Source organism: Pelecanus crispus, chromosome 20, assembly GCF_030463565.1.
Source record: "Pelecanus crispus isolate bPelCri1 chromosome 20, bPelCri1.pri, whole genome shotgun sequence".
Classification (NCBI taxonomy): domain Eukaryota; kingdom Metazoa; phylum Chordata; class Aves; order Pelecaniformes; family Pelecanidae; genus Pelecanus; species Pelecanus crispus.
Window position 1 is genome coordinate 2,910,498 of NC_134662.1, and position 20,273 is coordinate 2,930,770.

The 20,273-nt window shown below is 43.8% G+C and overlaps 1 protein-coding gene across 1 annotated transcript in view; it reads left to right on the forward strand.

Annotated features, from left to right (window-relative positions):
- The first annotated feature begins 2,098 nt into the window (after nucleotides 1-2,098).
- MLLT1 (MLLT1 super elongation complex subunit) overlaps nucleotides 2,099-20,273 on the forward strand; it is a 29,473-nt gene continuing 11,298 nt past the window's right edge. Inside the window, exons 1-5 of the mRNA XM_075723518.1 lie at nucleotides 2,099-2,110; nucleotides 5,190-5,370; nucleotides 8,112-8,194; nucleotides 16,963-17,106; nucleotides 18,831-18,956. Of these exons, the coding sequence (XP_075579633.1) occupies nucleotides 2,099-2,110; nucleotides 5,190-5,370; nucleotides 8,112-8,194; nucleotides 16,963-17,106; nucleotides 18,831-18,956 (546 nt within the window). The remainder of the gene's footprint in view (nucleotides 2,111-5,189; nucleotides 5,371-8,111; nucleotides 8,195-16,962; nucleotides 17,107-18,830; nucleotides 18,957-20,273) is intronic.

Genomic DNA, 20,273 nt, shown 5'->3' on the forward strand with positions numbered 1-20,273 from the left:
TCGGCGGGAAATGAGACAAACTGAGGGAAAATGAGGGACACCAAGGGAGACTGAGGGGGGAATGGGGGAGAAAATGAGGGAGACTGAGGAGGAAATGGGGGAGACCAGGGGTTGGGGGGGAATGAGGGAGACCGGGGGGGTGGAAATTGAAACTGAGAGAAAATGTGGGACATTGGCGGGAAATGAGACAAACTGAGGGGAAAATGAGGGAGACCAAGGGAGACTGAGGGGGGGGAATGAGGGAGATGGGGCAGGGAATGAGGGAGAAAATGAGGGAGACTGAGGAGCAATATGGGGGAGATCGGGTGGAGAATGAGGGAGATCGGGGGGGATTGAAACTTAGAGAAAATGTGGGACGCCAAGGGAGAAAATGAGGGAATGAGAGATTAAGAGGAAGATGAGAGGACTGAGGAGATTTTTCTTTTTTTTTGAGATTTTTTTTTTTTTTTTTTTTTTTTATTTTTTTTTTTATTTTTTTTTTTCTTCCAGTCCAACCATTAACCTAACATTACCAAGTCCACCACTAAAACAATTAAAGGGAGAGTAATAGTTAATTTCATGTTTCCTGACTTGGTGTCTGGATTATTTTTTAATGAAAGTAAAACTAGGAATCATTAAGGCTGGAAAGGACCTCTAAGATCATCAGTCCACCCACCAATCCAACACCCCTGTGCCCACTAAACCACGTCCCCAAGTGCCACCTCTGCCCGTTTTCTGAACCCCTCCAGGGATGGGGACCGCAATCAGGGAGACCAAGGGGAAGATTGAAACTGAGAGAAAATGTGGGAGGCTGAGGGGGGGAAATGAGAGAAACTGAGCGGGAAATGAGGGGAGATCGGGGGGGAAATGAGATGGGGCAGGGAATGAGAGAAACTGAGGGGACAATGAGGGAGACCGAGGGGGAAACAAACTGAGAGAAAATGTGGGAGGCAGAGGGGGAAAATGAGAGAAAATAAGGAAGAGCAAAGCCCGTTGAGAGGAAACGAGGGAGAGCAAGGGGAGACTGATGGAGAACAAGGGAGAATGAAGGAGAGCGAGGGGAAACGAGGGAGAACAGGAGAAAATGAGAGAAAGTGAGGAGAAATGAGGGATAAAGCAGGAAAGGAGGGGGCACTGAGGGAAAATGAAGGACAGTACGGGGAAAAATGAGACCGGGGGGAGAGATGGAGGAAAAATGAGAAGGAAGGAGAGGCTGAGGGAGAACAAGGAGAGCTGAGGGCGAGCAGTGCCGCCAGCTTCCTCCGCAGCCAAGGCTCAGCCCTGCCCAGCCATTCCGGACTGCCCGTCCGCTGCGCTGGGAGCTGTGGTTTCCCTTGTTCTCAGCTCATTTGTATAGGAAATTAATAAACGGGTGAGATTCGCTGCCGCCAGCGGCGGGGAAGCGTGGGCCGAGGGAGGGAAAAGGGGCGGGTTGGCGCGGCCGGGGCGCACGACAAGGCCCCAGCGCTCGGTCCCGGTGCCGGCCGTGCGGCGCCGGGGGCCAGGGCCGGGAAGAGCGGCCGGGAGCGGGGCGCGGGCCCCAGCCCGGCCAGGCCGCAGGGCAGGAGGCGCCGCGCCCGCCGCGGGGGGACGGGGGGGGCAGGGGAGGCGGCGAGGCCCCGCTCCCTCCCACCACCCGCTTGACCCACCGCGGGCCCCGCCCCTGGCCCCGCCCCCTCGGCAGCCCGCCCGCCGCCCATTGGGCGCGCGGGCCGCCCATCAGGCGGAGGCGGGGGAGGCCGGCGGCGCCCGAGCGGAAGCCCCGCCTCCAGGCGTGAGGCGACGCGGCTATTGGCGGCGGGCGTGTGCCTCTCTGCTGGCGTCGGTTTCCGGTTCCGCGGGGCGGGCGCCGGGGGGGTGGCGGGGCTGCTGCCTGTGAGTGACACACAATGAGGCGAGCGGCGGCGGCGGGGCCGTGAGGGGCCGCGACCGAGGAGGCGGCGGCGGCGGCGGCCGAGGCGGCGGGGAGGGGGGGTGGGGGGGACGGAGAGCGGCTTCGCTCGCAGAGGGGGGGACGAGAGGGGGGGGACGAGACCCCCCCCCCCCCCGCCGACCGGCCAGCGAAACCGCCGCGGCGGGAGCGAGCGAGCGAGCGGGGCCCGCGGCGCTGCGCCCAGCCATGGACAATCAGGTGAGGGGAGCGGCGGCGCCCGCGCCGCCGGGGGGGTGGGGCCCCTGGGCGCCGCCCCTTCCCCCCCCCCCCCACGGGGGACACGCGTGGGGAGGGGCCGGGCCCCACTGCACCGGGGGGGGGGGGCTGCACTGGGCGGACCCCCACCCCCGCCTGGAGGGGGGGGCTGATCCCCCCGTGGTGTTGGGGGGCATCGCCCCCCCTTTGAGGAGGCAAACCTCCTCCCCGCACCCCCTTTTTTTAGGGGGGGGTGTTGCTCAGCCCTCGCCCCTCCATGGACGGCCGCGCCACAGCCGCGCCCGCGGCGGGGGGTGGCAGCAGCTTTTCCCGCAAATTCCTGCCCGGGCTTATTTACGGGGAGGGGTGGTGCCGGCGGTTCCTGCCCCCACCCGCCGCCGCGCGAAGGGTTAATGCCACCGAGAGAGTTCCTGCCGCGGCGGGGGGGCGGTGGGAAGCCGCCCGGCAGCGGCCGGGTCGCCGCGGTGCTGCGGCGGGCGGGGATGGATGCGGGAAGTTTACCTGAGGTGATCCGGAGCAGGCTGGCCCCGGCCTTTTGTGTGCGAGCTGCCAACAGGTCACCTCCGAGCCTGAGGTGCAGGAGGTGAGCCCCGCTAGCCTGTGAATAACCAGCCGAAGGAGAGCGAATGGAAACTGGTTATGGCTTTCAGGCAATTAGCACATCAAACAAAAACCCGGAGCAGCCTTCAGAATGTTTATTGAGAAGTTGAAAAGCAGACTCCTTTATATTATTACAAATTGTTTGAATAGGATCCTGATTTCCCTTTGTTGAGAGACACGCTTGGGATAAAAAAAAAAAAAATCCCTCCATTTTCAGTGGAGCAACTTTGGATGTTTGTTATGTTGGGAGATCTTATTTTCAAATGTGTTTCAACTTCTGGCTTAATTCGTAGCGATTGTTAATTGGACCGATATGTGAGGAGTATAGCAAGTACAACTTTCACTCTCAGTTAAACAGTTCTCTTTTACGTTTAATTTTGTTCTCTTCCACATAGTCCCATCTGTTTCTCAGCTAAAATTTCTCAGCCGTTTCAACTAGAAAGGCAAATTCTGAAGACCGACAGTCATTTGCACGTCTCTGGAGGGGGGTAGTAACTGGCAACAGTAGCACAATTTAAAGGGTAATTATGGAATCGATAACGTGAAGCTGCCGAACAGACTGGCTCGGTTGATGTGAACGCTTGCATGAACGCTGTGGGAAGTATCCCAGATAAAGCAGGCCTGCAAGCACTCTCCTGTGCGAGCTTGGGATTTAGGCAGACTGTCTCCGCACAATGCGCTTCCACCGCAGGAGAGATTGCTGTGCTCTGAGTGAAACACACCTTGCCTTTTTTTCTTATTCCTTAATACAACGTGAAAGAACAGACGGCCGTGTACCTTCATTTTTAGCCCAGGAGCAAGATGGAGCCAGTGTAGATAAGCCCTAAAGCGCAGAATGGGGAAAAATGGCCTGCCAAGAGAACTTGCAGGGGAAGGTAACCTAAAGAAATGTTGTAGTAAAACAGGTGAAGCAATTAATTAGATGAGTTTGTCCCCGAGAAATGATGTGTTGGATGGCAGCTGAAGGTATTTTGCTATAAAGGTAACCACCGCCTGAAGGAGTGTGTTAAGGCTTGTAGTTGAAATTGGAACTGGACTGCAGTTTGGGAGGTCGAGCTTTGATGCCTGGTACTCTGTAGACCTCCTGTGTGATCTTTTTACAAAGAAAAGAATACAGAGATGGAGTGACTTACACTTTCTCTGAAAGCATTAACCATGCTCTGAAAAATCACGTTCCCATAAAATGTTGGGTTGGACATGCGAAATACTGTTTTGAGCGTTAATCATGGTCATACTCCTTGTTGCAGTTCCTCAATGGGAAAATGAGGGTAATACTTTTCTTAAACATTTGTCTAGATCTCGGGAAGCTCGCTCTTCCTATATTCATTGTCTAACATCATGCCCTCAGTTTGGGTCTGTGTCCACCTGTAGTACAGGTCATGACAAATAATGTTGCTTCTCCTAATGGTAACTGAGAACTGCCGGAAAGAACAGGACACTTATTTTCAAGTCTTAGGTGAAGAAGGGGGTAATGACTAAAAACTGGCCGTGCCCCCCCCCCCCTTTTTTTTTTTAAGCTCCCAGTTGCTGAAGCTGAATTTTTGTTCGGTTTAGTTTGAGATCACTGTGCTGCTGGTCTAGTTTGTGTAACGTATATGCACAAAATTAGTAAGTAGTCGGATACCTTAGGTGTTATTCCCTGACTCTACAAATCTTGCCCTAAGATTTGCTTGCTTTTAACTTGTGTCTGAATCACGTTTGCCTTTCCTGTGTTACATCTGTTTAATTCATTTGCTTACTTCTGACTGTGCAGTCTGCAATATGTGGATCTTCACCATTAATTTAATCTGTTTTTTAAGGCATTTAATGGGATTTTTGTCCTTTGAGTGAGATGTTAAATACACAGTCTCTGTTATTCTATGATTAGAGTAGGATTCAGGAGTGCAAATCAGAATGGGGTCGTTTTAGTGTTGGATATTGTGCAGGCATGTTATATGTTAGACTTGGTCTTTGAAACTGCGTTAATAAAATACATTTAAAAGAATACAAGGAGCATCATAGCTGTATTCTAATGGATTACATATCTCGGAGAATATCGTGAACCACCAATTCATGATCTGATTTTTCCTGTTTTAAGATTAGTTTTCTGTCGGTGCTGTGAATTCTGTAAGCTGTGAACATCAAGTTCTGTCTCTGACATTTTCTAGAAATAAAGATTCCGCAATTAGGACTCTGCTGACAATTTAGTTGATAAGTGAGGCAGATAAACCTATCCCTCTTCTAAAGCTGTTTTCTCTGCAATGCTAATATTAGGAAGAAAATAGGTATGAAATGGTGCTAGGAGCTATTTTTATGATCCCTTTTCTGTTGACAACACTGTAGTTTTCAGAATTAGACTAATCTCTCTGTGGAGGCTGTTGTATTCCTCCCCTGTGGTGATCTAGCGTCTTCTGTCTGTGGGGCTCAGCATTATGCATAACACGTAAGCTGTTCCGTTTTGCTTACCTCTGTCTTAAAACAGTGCACGGTTCAAGTAAAATTGGAGCTGGGGCACCGAGCCCAACTGCGGAAAAAGCCCACCACCGAAGGGTTTACTCATGACTGGATGGTGTTTGTCCGTGGCCCGGAGCAGTGTGACATCCAGCATTTTGTGGAAAGGGTGGTCTTTCGGCTACATGAGAGCTTCCCAAAACCCAAGCGAGGTGAGTGTATTTTTGAAGATGCGTTATTAGGTCTTCTCTGTATGAAAGAGCATTGTGTGAGTTAAGGTTGTCTTGAACTGTCACATTTCTGTAAAATATCTCCTTAAAGAGGAGCAAAATGTACATCGCGTGCGCTTCAGCTCTAACCTTTACTGTCTTTGTTTGAGGAAGGTCAGGGAGAATGGGACCTTTCTTCTGACGAAAGGGCTGGGGGTGAGATGCTTTCTCCTCTTATTTAAGCATCAGTACATGCAGGTTCTCAAGACAGTGACAGCAGAAGATAATTCATGTTACAGAATGGGAACGATGGGTTTGATTTGTTAATATTTGCCAACATGAGCTGGAAGCATGCGATCGGTGAGAGATGCTCAAATGTGGGCTTGTGTACATACAGGAGTGTGTAGGCTTCTGCATTGGTCATTAAGTGGCCATCAGGATTCTTGCAGTTTCTAGTCTCGCGTGCCAATTCAGGCAGTACTTAAGCCAGCAGAAATCAGTGATGCCAAAGGTGTGGTGGTCTTTTTGCCACTGGCTGTGTGTTCCAGCTGCGCCTATGTGTGCAAGCACTGTGCAGTCAGCAAGGTTGGGGAGCGTATACAAATTGTAGGGTTATTTTCTGCTGGATCTGTTCATTGCTCTTTCTGACTGTGCAGCAACATGAACCTTATTCTTGGCACGGGGCAGCAGGAACACATGGTTGAGGTGGAGGAGCAGGAATTGCCCTTTTCAGCAGCAGCAAACACTTAGATCTGCTTAAGATTGTGTAACTGCATCTGCAGTGTTATTGTTATGTAGTGTTACAAGGAATGCTGGCTGCCTAAGAGTATTGCTGTAAATTACTTCGTAATGTGCATTCTTTGAAATATTTCTTTGGAAAACTGCTGGTCGTGCAGGATGCCTTAGGAGTACCTACTACATTGGTTATTTGTGAGAGTCCACAGTGGAAAGTAACTCAAAGGTGTTCAGCTTATAAGGATGTGAATCTAGTCTGTATGTTAATAACATCTCCTTCAAACTGATGTAGTAAAACTGATGTATGATAAGCAAGTGCAGTACTGAGCTGAAAACTAATTTATAGAATAAAAGTTACAATCTGCTGTGCTACAATTCTTGTCATCTGGTGTAATTACTTTATTACAAACAACTGTGTTGGGATCGTACACGGTCTTTGCTCAGTCGGTTGCCATATCATCTACCTTTAAAGAGACAGTTTTTTCCGAGCTCTAGGTTTTGCATGCTTTCTTAAGCTTGCTCGTAACGCCAGCTTGCTTTTGACCACACTGTGTCTGGGTTGTACATAAACGGTATGGCAGATGCATACTATTTCTAGATTTGTTTGAAGGGTTTCTTCAGATGGTTTGCTCTTACTTGGAGCAAAACCTACTGGTGAAGGTAGGCTTGTGCTGCTAGCAGATTGCTTGTGTAGTAATTTTAATTTGTTAGAATAGAGCGGCAGAATAGATCTGCTACTTGGCAGATAGTCTTAAGATTCCTGCTGCCATATTGGCACTGTTTGTTGGTTTGGGGCTTTTTCCCCTAAATGATAGGGTTCTTAAACAAAATTGAAATTAAAGCAAGTCTAGAGATTTTTATTATTTCTAGATATGCTCTTTTTTCACAGCTGAATTTTGAGTACTGCTTTCTAGCACCTTAATGATGGTAGAAGTGCTTAGAGCTGGGGGTAGTGTGTCTACATTAAAGGAAAATAATTTGTGTGCTCTTTAGGTTTGAGGTACTGTTTCCTAATCATATTAATTACTTGGAATTCATTAGAGAAAGTAAAAAGATTTGTACTGAATTCCTCTAATTACTTACCGACTTTATTTACATATATTGTAGCGCATAAATTATATGCAAGTGCATCCGGTTCCTGAGAGGGAGAATATCTGCGTTGGTCTCATGTTTCTTCTGGCAGCTGTTATATATAGCTATGTCATGGCCAAACAAATGATCCCAGAATCCTTCGAGCCGGCTGTCGTTATACTGAAACGCAGGAGTAGATGATAGGAAGGATTTAGTAACATGAAGATACAACAGGTAGCGGGATGGGGGAACTGAGGAAGCACGTAGATTAATTTCTTAGAAGCGATTAACTTTTGTAATCGATGTTTCTGCAGTAGGCAGCACTGTGACCTCAGTGGCAAAGTGTTTAACCTTTCTCCGTTTCCTTGTATGTGAAATAAATAGCAGTGCTTACCTGCCCTTCAGGTTTGTTAGGAGGTTTGGATGAAGCAGCTTGTAGTATGGCTGTTGCGTAATTATGAAGCTTGAGCATTGCAGGAGAGCATTTCAAGGAAAAAAAAAATACCCACTCGCATGGTATAGTGTTTTGATTAATAAATATTGGCATCAAAGTAAATTTTACCTTTCCGTACTGTTCAAATTCCCACCTTTTGGGTCTTTGCCTTTTTTTGCAAGACAGCTTTAACTGGCAGTTTGCATTGTTGTGGAACAGCACAGAAATGTAATTGTATCTCACTGCAAAAGTGGGGAGGGGGAGAATCTCACCAAGACTCTGGCATGGAGTGTTTTATGTTTCCTTTCCATGGGAGGAGCTAGGAACAGATTTTCATGTTCTTAACTAAGCTCATGACCACCATCTTACTTTGTTTTTTCACAAAGGTCAGTGTTTTAAATGTGTCCTGAGCTGTCAGAGGCCCATTTCTCATCTTGGAACTCCTTTTTGGCTCAAATTAAGTTGCATTATATTCAAAGATAACATTTGTTTGTTCTCTTTTCAGTGTGCAAGGAGCCCCCTTACAAAGTGGAGGAGTCTGGCTACGCAGGCTTCATTATGCCCATTGAAGTATACTTCAAAAATAAGGTAGAATCTGATTTCTGGTCTTCTAATTGTTTTGAGCTGTGCCAGAGCCTGAAACTGCCTGACAGAAAGACTCTAAATTATGTGACTGTTTTATGTGTGTGTTTTTTATTAGTCTAATAAATAGATTTTAACTGGGAGTTGGAAGCTCCTGCCAGACTTCAAAAGAAAGCTTTTGGAGGAAAGGGAATTGTATAGAAAGGTAATATCAGGACAGTGTGATGGTCCTAGAGATTCTGAACAGAGATTGTACCACTTGTAACGAGCTTTTCTAGCATGGGTAATATTAAAGCAGTTTAAAAGATTTTATGCAAATAGGGAAGTAAATAAACATAAACCACTGATTTTTCTAAACATTTGTAAATACTGTGGTGACTGGCAATATATTAAAAAATCCACTTTTTTTATTTGCAATCTTATTAAATTAGCTGTACAGGTATAAAATTTGTATAGGCCTAAGATAAAGATTTGCATATATAGGGCAGATATTTACAGCTGTGTTAAAAATATTGTCGTTCTGATTCAGTACTCTTCCAAAAAGAAAACACTGAATATTTTAAATCTTCAGATGCATTGCCAAAAAGTATATGAAAGTTAAAATTTGGGATTTATTGCTTGCTTTAAGTCTTACCACAGAGGTCACATGGTACATGACTTGAAGAAGGTTATGAAAATAGGCATTTGGGCACTTGCGTTCCTATTAACTCAGTTTCAGTTAAATGGTGGTGTTAAACATGAATACTGAATCTTTCCGGTTTTGATTACTACTTAAATAAAAAAAAAAAAATTGCTTGTTATCCCTAAGAGGGAACCTAGCTAAACTACAATTTGACTGTTAAGCCACATCACTATGTGTGCTGTCACCCCTACCCCCGCACCCCTCCCAGCACAAGCCATTACCCCAGGTTGTGTTGACAGCAGACCACATATCACAACCTAATTCTCTTTAGCTTCCCAGCATCCTTTCCATTGTACCTCCCACCAACGTATCCGTCTGTTGTTTCCTTCTCACCCCAGTATACTCTCCTGGCGGTGTCATTTGTGAATAATTAACGTCTTAGTTTGGTGTTTTGGCCTACCGCATTGCTCTTACCCCACTTTATGAGTCTGAGTAATAAGCCAAGTAATGAGACTGAACCACAAGAAGACTTGTCTTCTAAACCTGGGAACGTTTTGCCCACAACTTTCTTTTGGGTGGGTGGGGTAAGCCAAAAGGATGTGAAGAGAAATGGCAGTTAGAGGGTAGGGGACGAATGTTGTTGATAGAAGCAGCTTTTTTGGCAAACACTGAAAACTACGACTTGAAAGCAGAAAAAAAACCTCAAAAGCTTAAAAGCAGTTTGACTTCTGGTGGCTTTGCTGAGGGTTTGGAGGGAAATCAGGAAAGTCTTCATCTGCGTTGTGTGTTGGTTTAATTCAGGTTCAAAATCTACCTTTACGTTCCTGACCAGAAAATGTCAACTTCTCCACGCTGATTTCTTGTAAGAGGAATCTCGAATGACTGTGGTGGGTGCACTATGTTTAGTGTCTACTCTTACCTTTTGTTTTTCCTTCCTTTCTTCACCCACTCTTTTCTCACACTTGCCTTTTCCCTGCAGGTCACCGATGGCTTTCTTTCACAAGTCCTCAGATCTTTCTCTCTCATTTCTGCCTCTCCTGTATTTTTTTGTAGGCGCACTTGTTTGCGATGACTGTCGTCTGCATTTGTATGCTTTCTTTTTCTCTGTCCCTTATATTCATATGCTCCTCACAGAATGTGGAACCGGCAGCTCTTCTGAGTATAACTTGGTTTCACACCCACCGGGGTCATCACTTCTCATTGTTTCTAGAAACACGTGACTGCATAGTTGTTCTTTCTAGCATTAGGGGTAGGATGGCTTTTGTAAATAAGGGAAATAGGTGGTCTCTTCTTAGGGGAAACAATGGAAGTAGCAGTTAATTTAGGAGAAGGCGGTTTGGTTTTGGCTTCTTGGTCTTCAGAAAGATGAAAAATAAATAGGAAACCAGGTTTAGCTGCAGGCTTGTTTTCAAAACTACAAATCTTCAAAATACTCATCTTTGCCCTGTTTTTTAGATGCACGCATTATGGAGAAGTTCTTTTCCACTTTTAAGCTGATTGACAAATTGACTAATTAAGGAGTTTCAGGCAGCACCTCCCATTATTAAATTGGGGCAAGCGGTGGTTGAGGGAAAACATGATAGCTTCTGTCTCTCAGCATGTCATTTGAACAGAGACAAGTGAACTTGAAATCCATGAGCTATCCTGAAGTTGTTTGAAATTTGCTTTTACTGCTTAAAAGTAATTTTTCTGTCCTTATGTCAGCAAATGTTATATTCTCTGCACATTTGGAAGTTACACATGGTACTTATTGCTGGAAGCTTAGAAGCTGCGTGACAACATGAGGAATTTGGTTCCCCTGACCGCTATTGCCCAGTGATAATGCCATCTTGAAATATTAGGAGCTATGATTGTTTTCAGTAAGTGGAGCTGAAGGAAATGTAAGAGGTAAATACTTCTGCAAAGATAGAAATGCAAAGACAAAAGATAAGCAAAGGCTGGAATATAGTAGAAATGAAAAAGATGGGGAAGGAGGAGGAGGAATGGCAAAGGCTTAGAATACAGCCTATTTTCCTTTGCATTAAAGAATGTGACATTGAATAAGTCTTTACTACTTCAAGACCATATGTTCACTCTGATCTCTGTAAACCTGTTGACATTGGTGGGGATCAGCTGTTGTGTGTAGAGCGTATATTGTTCTGAATTTGCCTGAATTGATTACAGCACTTGGGACTCATCCTTGAATAACTCTTTCCAAGTAGATGTTACGGATTGATTCTGGGATTGGGTAGGAAAGGTTGTTCCGTAGGTGGCTGGGCAGGAGGAGTCGGGTGGGTCTTTCTGGCCATCTGCTCCCTACATTCTAGCACGTTTTTGTTGATGTGTGTCCTCTCGGTTGAAACAAGAGTTGCAAAGGCTTTGGGATTTGTTTATCATGCATGTTTAGCTTTGTAAAGGTGAGAAGAGAAAGGATTTAAAGAGGGAGTGAACTAATCTCTGGAGGTTGATCTTTGCCATGGTTGGCTGAAATTTTTTTCCACAGTTTAAGCCTCCTTTCTTAGCCATTTCCTTTCCCTGTTCTAATTTGTTACTAGGATGATAAATAGTGGTTGTCAGAGCCAGTGTACTCTTTGCTTTGGCTAAAGGAACATGGGCCTGTTCACTGCTAAGGAACGGTTTTACTAAGAAAGACTTCAGAATGGTTTTAATGAACTTCATCAGGGATTTTTTTTTTTAGGCAACTTTGCATAAAACTGCCCATTAACTCTTTGTGTTGCAGTACTCTCTTTTTGTTATTGTTGTCTGTTTGGAGTAGTACAGTCAGTGCTCTTGGCCCCACTGAAGTTTTTGGTGCCTTTCAGGCAGGGAAGTGTCAGCAGAATATTAAAAAAAGGTGCAAGAGCCTGTTCTTATCCTCTGCAAACGTAGTTGTGCCTTGTTGGCGTGTGTCCTTCCTGTGCTGTAATTCAGTTTCTCAATAAGTAGGTGCTTTCTCAGTCTTATTTGAATTACAGAATATGTATTTTGAGTATTGCTGTGAACCTGGATAGTTTGTATATCTGAGCTTTCTAGAAAATTGCAGTGGTCGATACAGGCCACAGGACTTGCAGTCTCATTTGAGATTGGCGGCCTGCTAGAGCCTTTGCCTCGGTAACTGAACCTGAAAAACAAATGGCAGGGTCTCTGTAGGTTGAATGATAAAGCTTTTGAAAGCACAGTTGACTAATGATAGCGGATCATTTGGGATTGTTGGACTGAAAATGTTAGAATGCTATTTTTATTTTTAAATCCTTTGTGTTCCTTCCTATAATGAGGGCTGCTGTTAGTGGCTTCTGGTGCTTGAATCAATACAAACTGGGTACAATAAATGCGTTGCTGTTTTTCTACTGCTCTTCCCCTTCCCTCTCCCCCACTCAATTTCAACAGTCTTGAGGCTTTTTTCATGGCCTTATTGTTGTCTCCAAATACATCTCTTGCAGTGGCGTATGTTGTAATCTGGAGGCTGTAATACAGGTATGACTTTGGTATTCATCCCCTGTTACATTTTTTGCATCCTAATCAAATTAGATCAATCCTCCCCACCACTGAAAGCTAAAGGTCTAGTGTGCTTAAATGCTATTCCGATATAAGGCAGCTGATATTAATGCAACATGGATAAGATGTTGTATTAAAGTCTCTTTAAAGATACTACCTCCCAATTTCAGTGCTAGAGATAAAAGGCTTCCAGTATTTACATAATGGATACATGTAACTTGGGCTTTTTCTGTTAGTGAAAAGGGAGATAAGCAAAGAAAGCAGAGAAATCGGTTTGATTTTTCCAGTTAGGTTCAAAATAAAAACATGCATATTTTACCCCTTCTGCGATATTTATAGGCGTGATATATAAAATACATAGAAAAATATTGGAGAAGGGAAAAATTGTTTGTGTTTTAAAGTAGGAGCTCAATGGAGACATTGCACGTGGGTTGCACATTTGGCAGGGTAGGTGAAACTGAGATCAATTAGAACTGCGTGTCAGGACTGTGCCATGAGGGAGGGATTGCCTTGTGAAATACTCCTGAGGAAGGTTGCTGAAGAGCCTGTGTTTGCGTGAGACATTTGATTTTACTTAAATTGCTGTGTTATTGGGACAGAGTCTGCACAGGTTTGAGGAAAGGAGTAGATTTAATCTGTTCGTATTTATTCAGTGTTGCTGGAAGTTGTGGCAGGAGGAGTAAAACTTAGATTTTGTCTAGCCTTTAAGTGGAAGCATTTGTTGCCCACATTTTTTTAGGTCTGGTCTGTATCATCTTACCAAACCTGCAGCACTTTCTTTTTGATGATGAGCGGTGAATCCTTTTTTGACCTTTTTCTGTCATAAATTAATAAGCATTACCAGTTTACCCATTTTTCTGTCCGAGCGGACTGTTTTCCTGGTCAAAACACCAGGGCTGTGTGTGTTTCAGTAGCCATTCAGTGTGGCGCATCGATAGGCATCTCCATATGCTGAATAGATCGCAGTGCCTGCCGAGGAAGCGTTATTGAATGTAGCAGCTTTACTAGCATGCCAGCATCCTATCATGTATTTGTAAGAGCTAGTAGATTATTAAATGCTTGTCTTTGAGCAGCGAGTGTATTTTCCTAATTTTCAACCAAGGTAATAGGCTTCAGATGGGGGAGAGTTCCAAAATGCTGTTCTCTGTTATTTTACATAACCCTGTAGAATCTCATAAAAGATAAGGGTGTTTCATGGACTTGTTAGCAGTGTGTAACGTAAGGCTACTGGCTTCAAAAAAATGAATATTGGGCTATTCACTTTTAAATGTCCTATCTCTAAGTGGGGTGGAAGACTAGTCGGACGGGTTGTACAAGCCTGGAAAGGGGTTTTCATTTCTAACAGACGTTATGAACTGGTTACGGATAAATGACTCCGTCAGGCTAGATCTATGGCAAAAGGGAAGTAGTGTTAGATGTTATAGTTATTGAATAACCATGAGTCTGCTTCCTTGGTGTGCTAGATTTTTGTAGATAATTTTGTTTTATGGCTTTCTAAAAGTGATTTATGAGCTTTATGCACATGCTACCAGTGAAATTCTTTTGATTTGTGTTTAAGTGGCAAAGGGCACACCCTGCCTTAAAAACAGGACAAGGAAATTTTAACAAAAGACTTTGAAAAATTCCTTCTCTTATGAAAAGTGCCAAAAGAACTTTAACCCATTACTTCAGAGCTCAGAGTGAAAAAAAAAAAAAAAAACTTCAGTGTTCCTAACAGTGCAGTGGCAGACAGGAAGCTGGAAAACAGTGAAAATAAAGTGTAGCGTACTCGGCTTTGGAGGCTGGAGGTGGACTGAGGGGGATTCACTGGATGGAGGGAGATTCACAGCAGCTGCAAATAAAGCTTGGCCCTAGCTTTGTACTACACGCTCCTAGTTTACTTCGCTGGCATCATGAGATTTAAGGGGCAGATAGAAACTGAGGTTCTAAGGTGGCTCCCTCTGAGATGCCCTACCAGGTTAACCATTTCATGTCCAAATTGACCATTGAATTTTAATCTGAGTAACCGCAGTATCTACCAGTTAGAAATGGATGTGATCCAGCCTTTCTAAAGCCTTTCTTGGAAGTAAGGCCCTTTAGAAAAGCTTACGGTCTCGGTGACAAAATATCCACAGAAAGTGTCTCCCCTTTTCAGTTTTGCTTGTGGACATCAAGGGTTGAATATCAGAAGATGGAATCATCTATGAGTAAAGCTTGGCTTGCCCGCATAGTTGCTACTCGAGCAGGAGTACGTGAAGTGGTGTTGCAGTATGAAAACGGACTGCCTGGGCCTAGGTTTGTAGGGTGGAAAAGTACCTACAATCTGTTGCAACTCCAAGCAGCAGGGTGTGTAGATCCCACCGTGTTATTTAGAAAGGCTTTGAAGTGTGGATTCAGTGTAGCTTTCCATTTAAAGTTAGAGGATGTGTAGGTCCAGGTCAATTGAGAGAGATTTTCCTTGGCTTTCTTTTCTTTTTCCCTCTTTCCCATGCACTGCCACCACCACCCCCCTCGCCTTGATGGTTGTTTGGAGGGAAGAACCTTTTAGGGAGGACCGGATGGGTTAAGCTTTGGAGTGTCTTGAGCTGTAATCATTAGCTGTCAGTGAAGGCAGTAAAGGAAAGAATGTTTATTTGCAGCTTTTTGCTTTGAGACTTTTGTACTCCTCCTTTTAGGAGTGCTGTAATCTTAACTATTCACTTGGGTGAGGGGCTTCTGATGGCCTGAGACGATACAAAGGATATTTTAATGATCATGGTACGTGGCTAGGGCTCGGTTCCCAGGGCGGTCGTGATCCCCGAGTTGGAGAAAAATCACATTGAAAAACTGTCTTAATTTTACAAAAAGTGGAAGCTCGTCAACAGAGGTACAATAAATATTTGGGAGGTTCTCTGATGCTTTTGAGTCTATATAAAAATGGGATACCGAAGATAAAAGGGAAATGAATCTGCTGCCCCTCTCCTGCTCTGAAAGCAAACAGGCAAGTGACAAAACAGAGCTCTGCTAATGTGATGGCATAACAGCTTTTGACTAAAGCCTGCTTTTGCTAATATATCCAAGATCAGTTCATTCTATGATGTAAACTAGGAAAAGCATTTTAGAAACCGTTCTTAGGCCACGTTTGGTTTTCTATTCATCCTTCATTTAAGTTTATTAGACTTTGAGGGACCCTCTACAGCTGCTGTTTGAACTCCAGCGTAAGCATGCACATGCAGAGCTCGCTAATGATTCAGTTAATGAGAATGGTCATAGCAAAAGAGCAAAATGACAATGCAGTGTATTTCGCGAGTATTTTTCTTCTTCTTCCCATTCATCTTTTTTAGTAAACATTGAACCTTTTCAAGTATAAGTGGATTCTTCAGGACTTTTCCGAAAGAGGGTCTGAGGACCCTCGTGTTGGTAGCATGTTCTTGCTTGTTAATGTGAGACTTTTCTATTGTATGTGTCTGCTTAGATGTCTGCTTTCCCCTGTTTGGGGAGTTAGGATCCAAGACCTTGACTCCCAGGTGGGCTTAGGGTACTGGTTTTGATGTGAACCAGGTGTGGTTACCGCACTTTTTATTATTAGAGGTATAGTTCTTGCAAGAAATGGCTTCTTTAGCGACGTTAGTATCCACCAAGCAAACAGCGGGAATCAGTGTGGTCTGAAGCCGTTTGACGCTTCAACCTATTTTCAGCAAATCTAATGGCTTGGGCTAGAAGCCTGCGGCGTCTGTTCCCATACAACAATGCAACTACACCAGGAAATCGAGCTGCTGGATATGAATTGTGGAAAAGACTGCTGTGTGGCCGCTCGATGTTGCGCATTGAATGAGGCATGTGGGATGCATTCATGTAAATACTGAATGTACTGTAAGGCTCTGTGTGCTTTGCAGGAGAGTCTCTTTTGCCACATTTTGAGTTTTCATCTTGAAATGTAGAATACAAGATAATACCAGGAAATGTCATGTCAATATTTGTAATACACTACTAGTATGCAATATTTGCAATTTCGGGGGGGGGAGGAAGAGATTTCTTCCATTCTGTACTGCAAATGCAGAGTGTTTGCTGTGCTTCTGCAGCAGGTGGAACAGAACCAGTGAGGCGCAGATGATCCCCAACATGCATACAAACTCCGGATTTCTTCAGTGAAAGCGCCCCTGGAAAGTTCAAAAGCCTAGGATATCTTCCCATTCAGCCCCTGCAATATGCATATTGAAAAGGATTTTACAAAACGAGTCATCCTTTTCCCATTCCGTTTAATCTTTTCTCAGTACCCGCAGAGATCCTGTGAGTTCTGAAGTTGTTCCTTCTCTAAATAAAGGATTATGCTTTTCTTAATATTGATACTTATAGTTCAGTTGCTTCCCAAAGGCGATAGGATCTGAATTTCAGTGAAAACAGAATAGTGGGTAAAGCTTGCGAATCTGCTTTCCTAGGATGACTTGAACGGCTTTAAACAGACAATTGTCAGTCAGTATCCTTGTCCGCGTGTTTCTTTTGCAGTGAAAAGCCATGCCCGAGTTTCTGATGAATGGTATGTTAACTTTAGGCACAAATAGTTTAATTTCTAGCTCTCTGATCTCGTGATGAAAAACTCCATGAATGCAACACTTACTCAGTGGTTTATTTGGGATTTTCAGGAGCGACTGTTGGAATCCTCTGCCTTAGTGTGCTTGCCAAACTTCTTCCGTTTTCCCAAAGTCTTTCTTGTTTTTAGGAGGAGCCGAAAAAGGTTTGTTTTACATATGACCTGTTCTTAAATTTGGAGGGAAATCCACCTGTGAACCACCTTCGTTGTGAGAAACTGACTTTCAACAACCCCACCAAGGAATTCAGACGCAAACTCATTAGGGCTGGAGGGGTAAGTGCCAGAGGGATTGGGGATCTGAAGAGGTTCCGCTAAAATGTGTAGTGATCTCGTTCGGCTCTGGGGTTTCTTTTTAGCTGCAGCCCAGCAGGCTGCAGTTTTCTGTGTTCATCTAAAGGATGACCCAGACAATTTTTACTCCTGGTTATACGACTGCAGCACTTGAAGCAGAACTAAACCATTGCTTGTGTGATTGGTGGTACTTCATTTTCAATTTAAATGTGACCATTAATATCAAAGCACTAAAACCCCTCTGGAAATGGAGATCTGTGGATGTTGCACGCTGTCCATCAGGCAGTTACAGTTATCTATGACTTTCCTAGTGTCGTGCACTGTATCAGTATAGAAAAGCTCAAGAAAAGGGAGAGGCTTCCAGTGTGTTCCTTACTCATTTTTGCCACAGGAAAGCTTAATACTTAGCACTTCCTGGTCAATAAATGTCCTCTAAACCTGAGGTTGGCTGCTTGTGGCTTAGATAATAAAAAATTAAGGAAAAGCATTAGAATTTAGAGTGAAAATTGGTGTGGGAGGAAAAAATAGAATCATCGAATCGTTTAGGTTGGAAAAGACCTTTAAGATAATCCAGTCCAACCATTAACCTAACACTACCAGTAGATACACTCTTGAAGGCACAATAAGATACAGGTTGCTACAGTGGATGAACTCTTGCTTCTGGGAAAGTAATATGCGGTGATAGACTAAAGAAATGCTAACTACAAGATCTAGGCAAATTAGTGCAAGCCACAAAAGTGCGTGAAGTTTTTAACCAGACAGAGAATGTCAAGACTGTATTCTGAGACACCCCCATATATGGTAATGTATAATTATGTTCTGTTCAAGGACTTTATTCAAGATAGTCCTAATTGCTGGCAAAATTTTCTTCTGAAAAAGCATGTTTCTAGCCTGAAAAATTAAAAAAGTAAAAAAAGCTGTGGGAAAATTTGTCAATAATAGATCTCAAGAGTGGCAAGTATTCCAAGATCTGTCCAGATCTTCCTTGTTGTGCCAGTGCTTTTCCTGGTTGGCACAAAGAGGAGAGTGCTTATTTCAGCCATAGGATGGCTAGAACATCATTTGCTTTCTAGGATTTTCATAGTACATTATTGTATTCCTTACGTATTGAGACGTTTCATCTGTGAATCATTTTTGATAGTGTTCATCTGGTCAAAATTTTCAATGGGATTATTCTGACAGAATATAGGGGAGATAAGAAGGAGTGTCATGGAGCTCAGTGCTTAGTGTTAAGATCTGGTCAAGGGAGAGACCCAAGGCCAGCTTTTTTCTTCTCTTTTTTTTTTTTTTCCCCCTCCCCTGAATGAGTGAATTTAGCTTCCTCTAAATTGATGAAGTCTTGCTTATTCCTTCCAGATTTACCTTGCTACCCTTTTGCAGGATAAGACCATTTGCAGCAGAACACACAGTTCTTGTCCAGAGCTTTATTGCCTGCTTGTGTTCAGAATATTGGAGTTCCCTTTGGGAAAGATACTTGATATTGCATGTTGCCTTTCATTTTTTGTGGTTTTAATGTTCTGTATTTGAGGAGTTGCATTGAAACTGAGCATTACCTAGACAATATCTTTTTATGGCCTTTAAGCAGGGGAAAAAACATTCAAAAGATGAATAATAGTGTGTTAATTGAGCAAGTGACTTAACATAATCATGTGTTAATAGTCCATGCAATGTTACTCATGCATAATTTTTCTCCTCTTTATTACTAGGTAATGGTAATGCCAGAAGGAGCAGAAACTGTTTCAAGGCCAAGTCCCGATTATCCGATGCTACCCACCATACCACTCTCTGCCTTCTCTGATCCCAAGAAGACCAAACCTTCCCATGGGTCAAAGGTCAGTGAAGCATGCTTTTGTGTCATCCCGAGGTGAAGAAGTCTTTCAGGACGTGCTGCTAAGAGCTTGTTTAGCAGCTGTTTATGGCTACTTCTAATTCTGAAAACGTCTGTCTTGTACTCTTTAGTTCACTAGCTAATGGTCTGGAACTTAAAATAATTTAGGAGGCCTTTTTATGATTTGCTGGACTTCTCTCCAGGGAAATTTTGAAAAGAAAATTAGATGTCCGAGACTGGCATTTTTGGCAAACCGTATCTTCCTCCTGATCTGCTATAGCAGATAAAGTTGAGTGAAGTCCTCTCTGATTGTTCTGACTTGTATCCTTGATGCTGAGGATGAATTATGTGGATCTTTCACTGTCTGTCATGTCAAGCTGTGCTCTAAGTCATGGCGTCTCTTTAGCAGCAAGGCTGAGCAGAGAATCGGCACTTCCTCTGTCATTAGGACTACTTAGGGTAGTGGTGTAAAGAACATAAAATATGCTGCACTTGGTCAAACGAGTGATTTCAAGATTTGATGTTTGCATCCAGCAGTATCTACTTTTTGAGACTTCAGAAGAAGCTTAAGCTTTCCTTTTTTCACTTGTGTGAAGCTTTCCTTTTTTCACTTGTGTGAGTACACTCTTGTGTAATTCTGCATAAGAAAAGCAATCCACAGGCAATGTGTTTTGAAGCAGATTACATACACTTTATCAGCCTGAACAGTCACAAATATTAGGAGCAATTCATTTCATGGTGTAATTCAATTCTGATAGCCATTTTGTTCAGGGCTCTAAACACGTCTGGCACTTCGGTCACGTCTTCTGATGTTGATGTTATGAAACAGAATAAAGATGACTTATCTGTTGAGTGGCTGATTTAATTTTGGTCAGGAATTAAGCATTAGAAAACAGAGAAGACAGAAGAGAAATAAAGGGCTCTGACCCAAGCTCTGGTGAAAATTGCCCGTAGCTAGAGAGACAGTAGTCTCCTGCTTCTCTTCCTCCAGGTTGCCCTCAGAGGTGCATGTGTGTTTGCATCTCAGCGTGTCCTGTTCATGCTCCAGTGTCTCCACACAAGACCCACTTCTCTGTTTTGAGCTCACATGTAATTTGCAAAGGGAAGTAGTCCTTTGCATACCTGACACATAGGATAGGCAGGGTCCTAATGATTGGTGTCTTAAAGCTCTTATTCAAGGTGATAAAATGCCTGCTGATATCAGAGACTTTGGCTTTCTTATGGTTGTGGGGACATTGAGTATTTTTGTTGAGTTGCAGTGTGGTTGATGTGGTGAGTTGGGGGCTAGGCTGCGAACATAACTCGCATTTGCCATAGATGC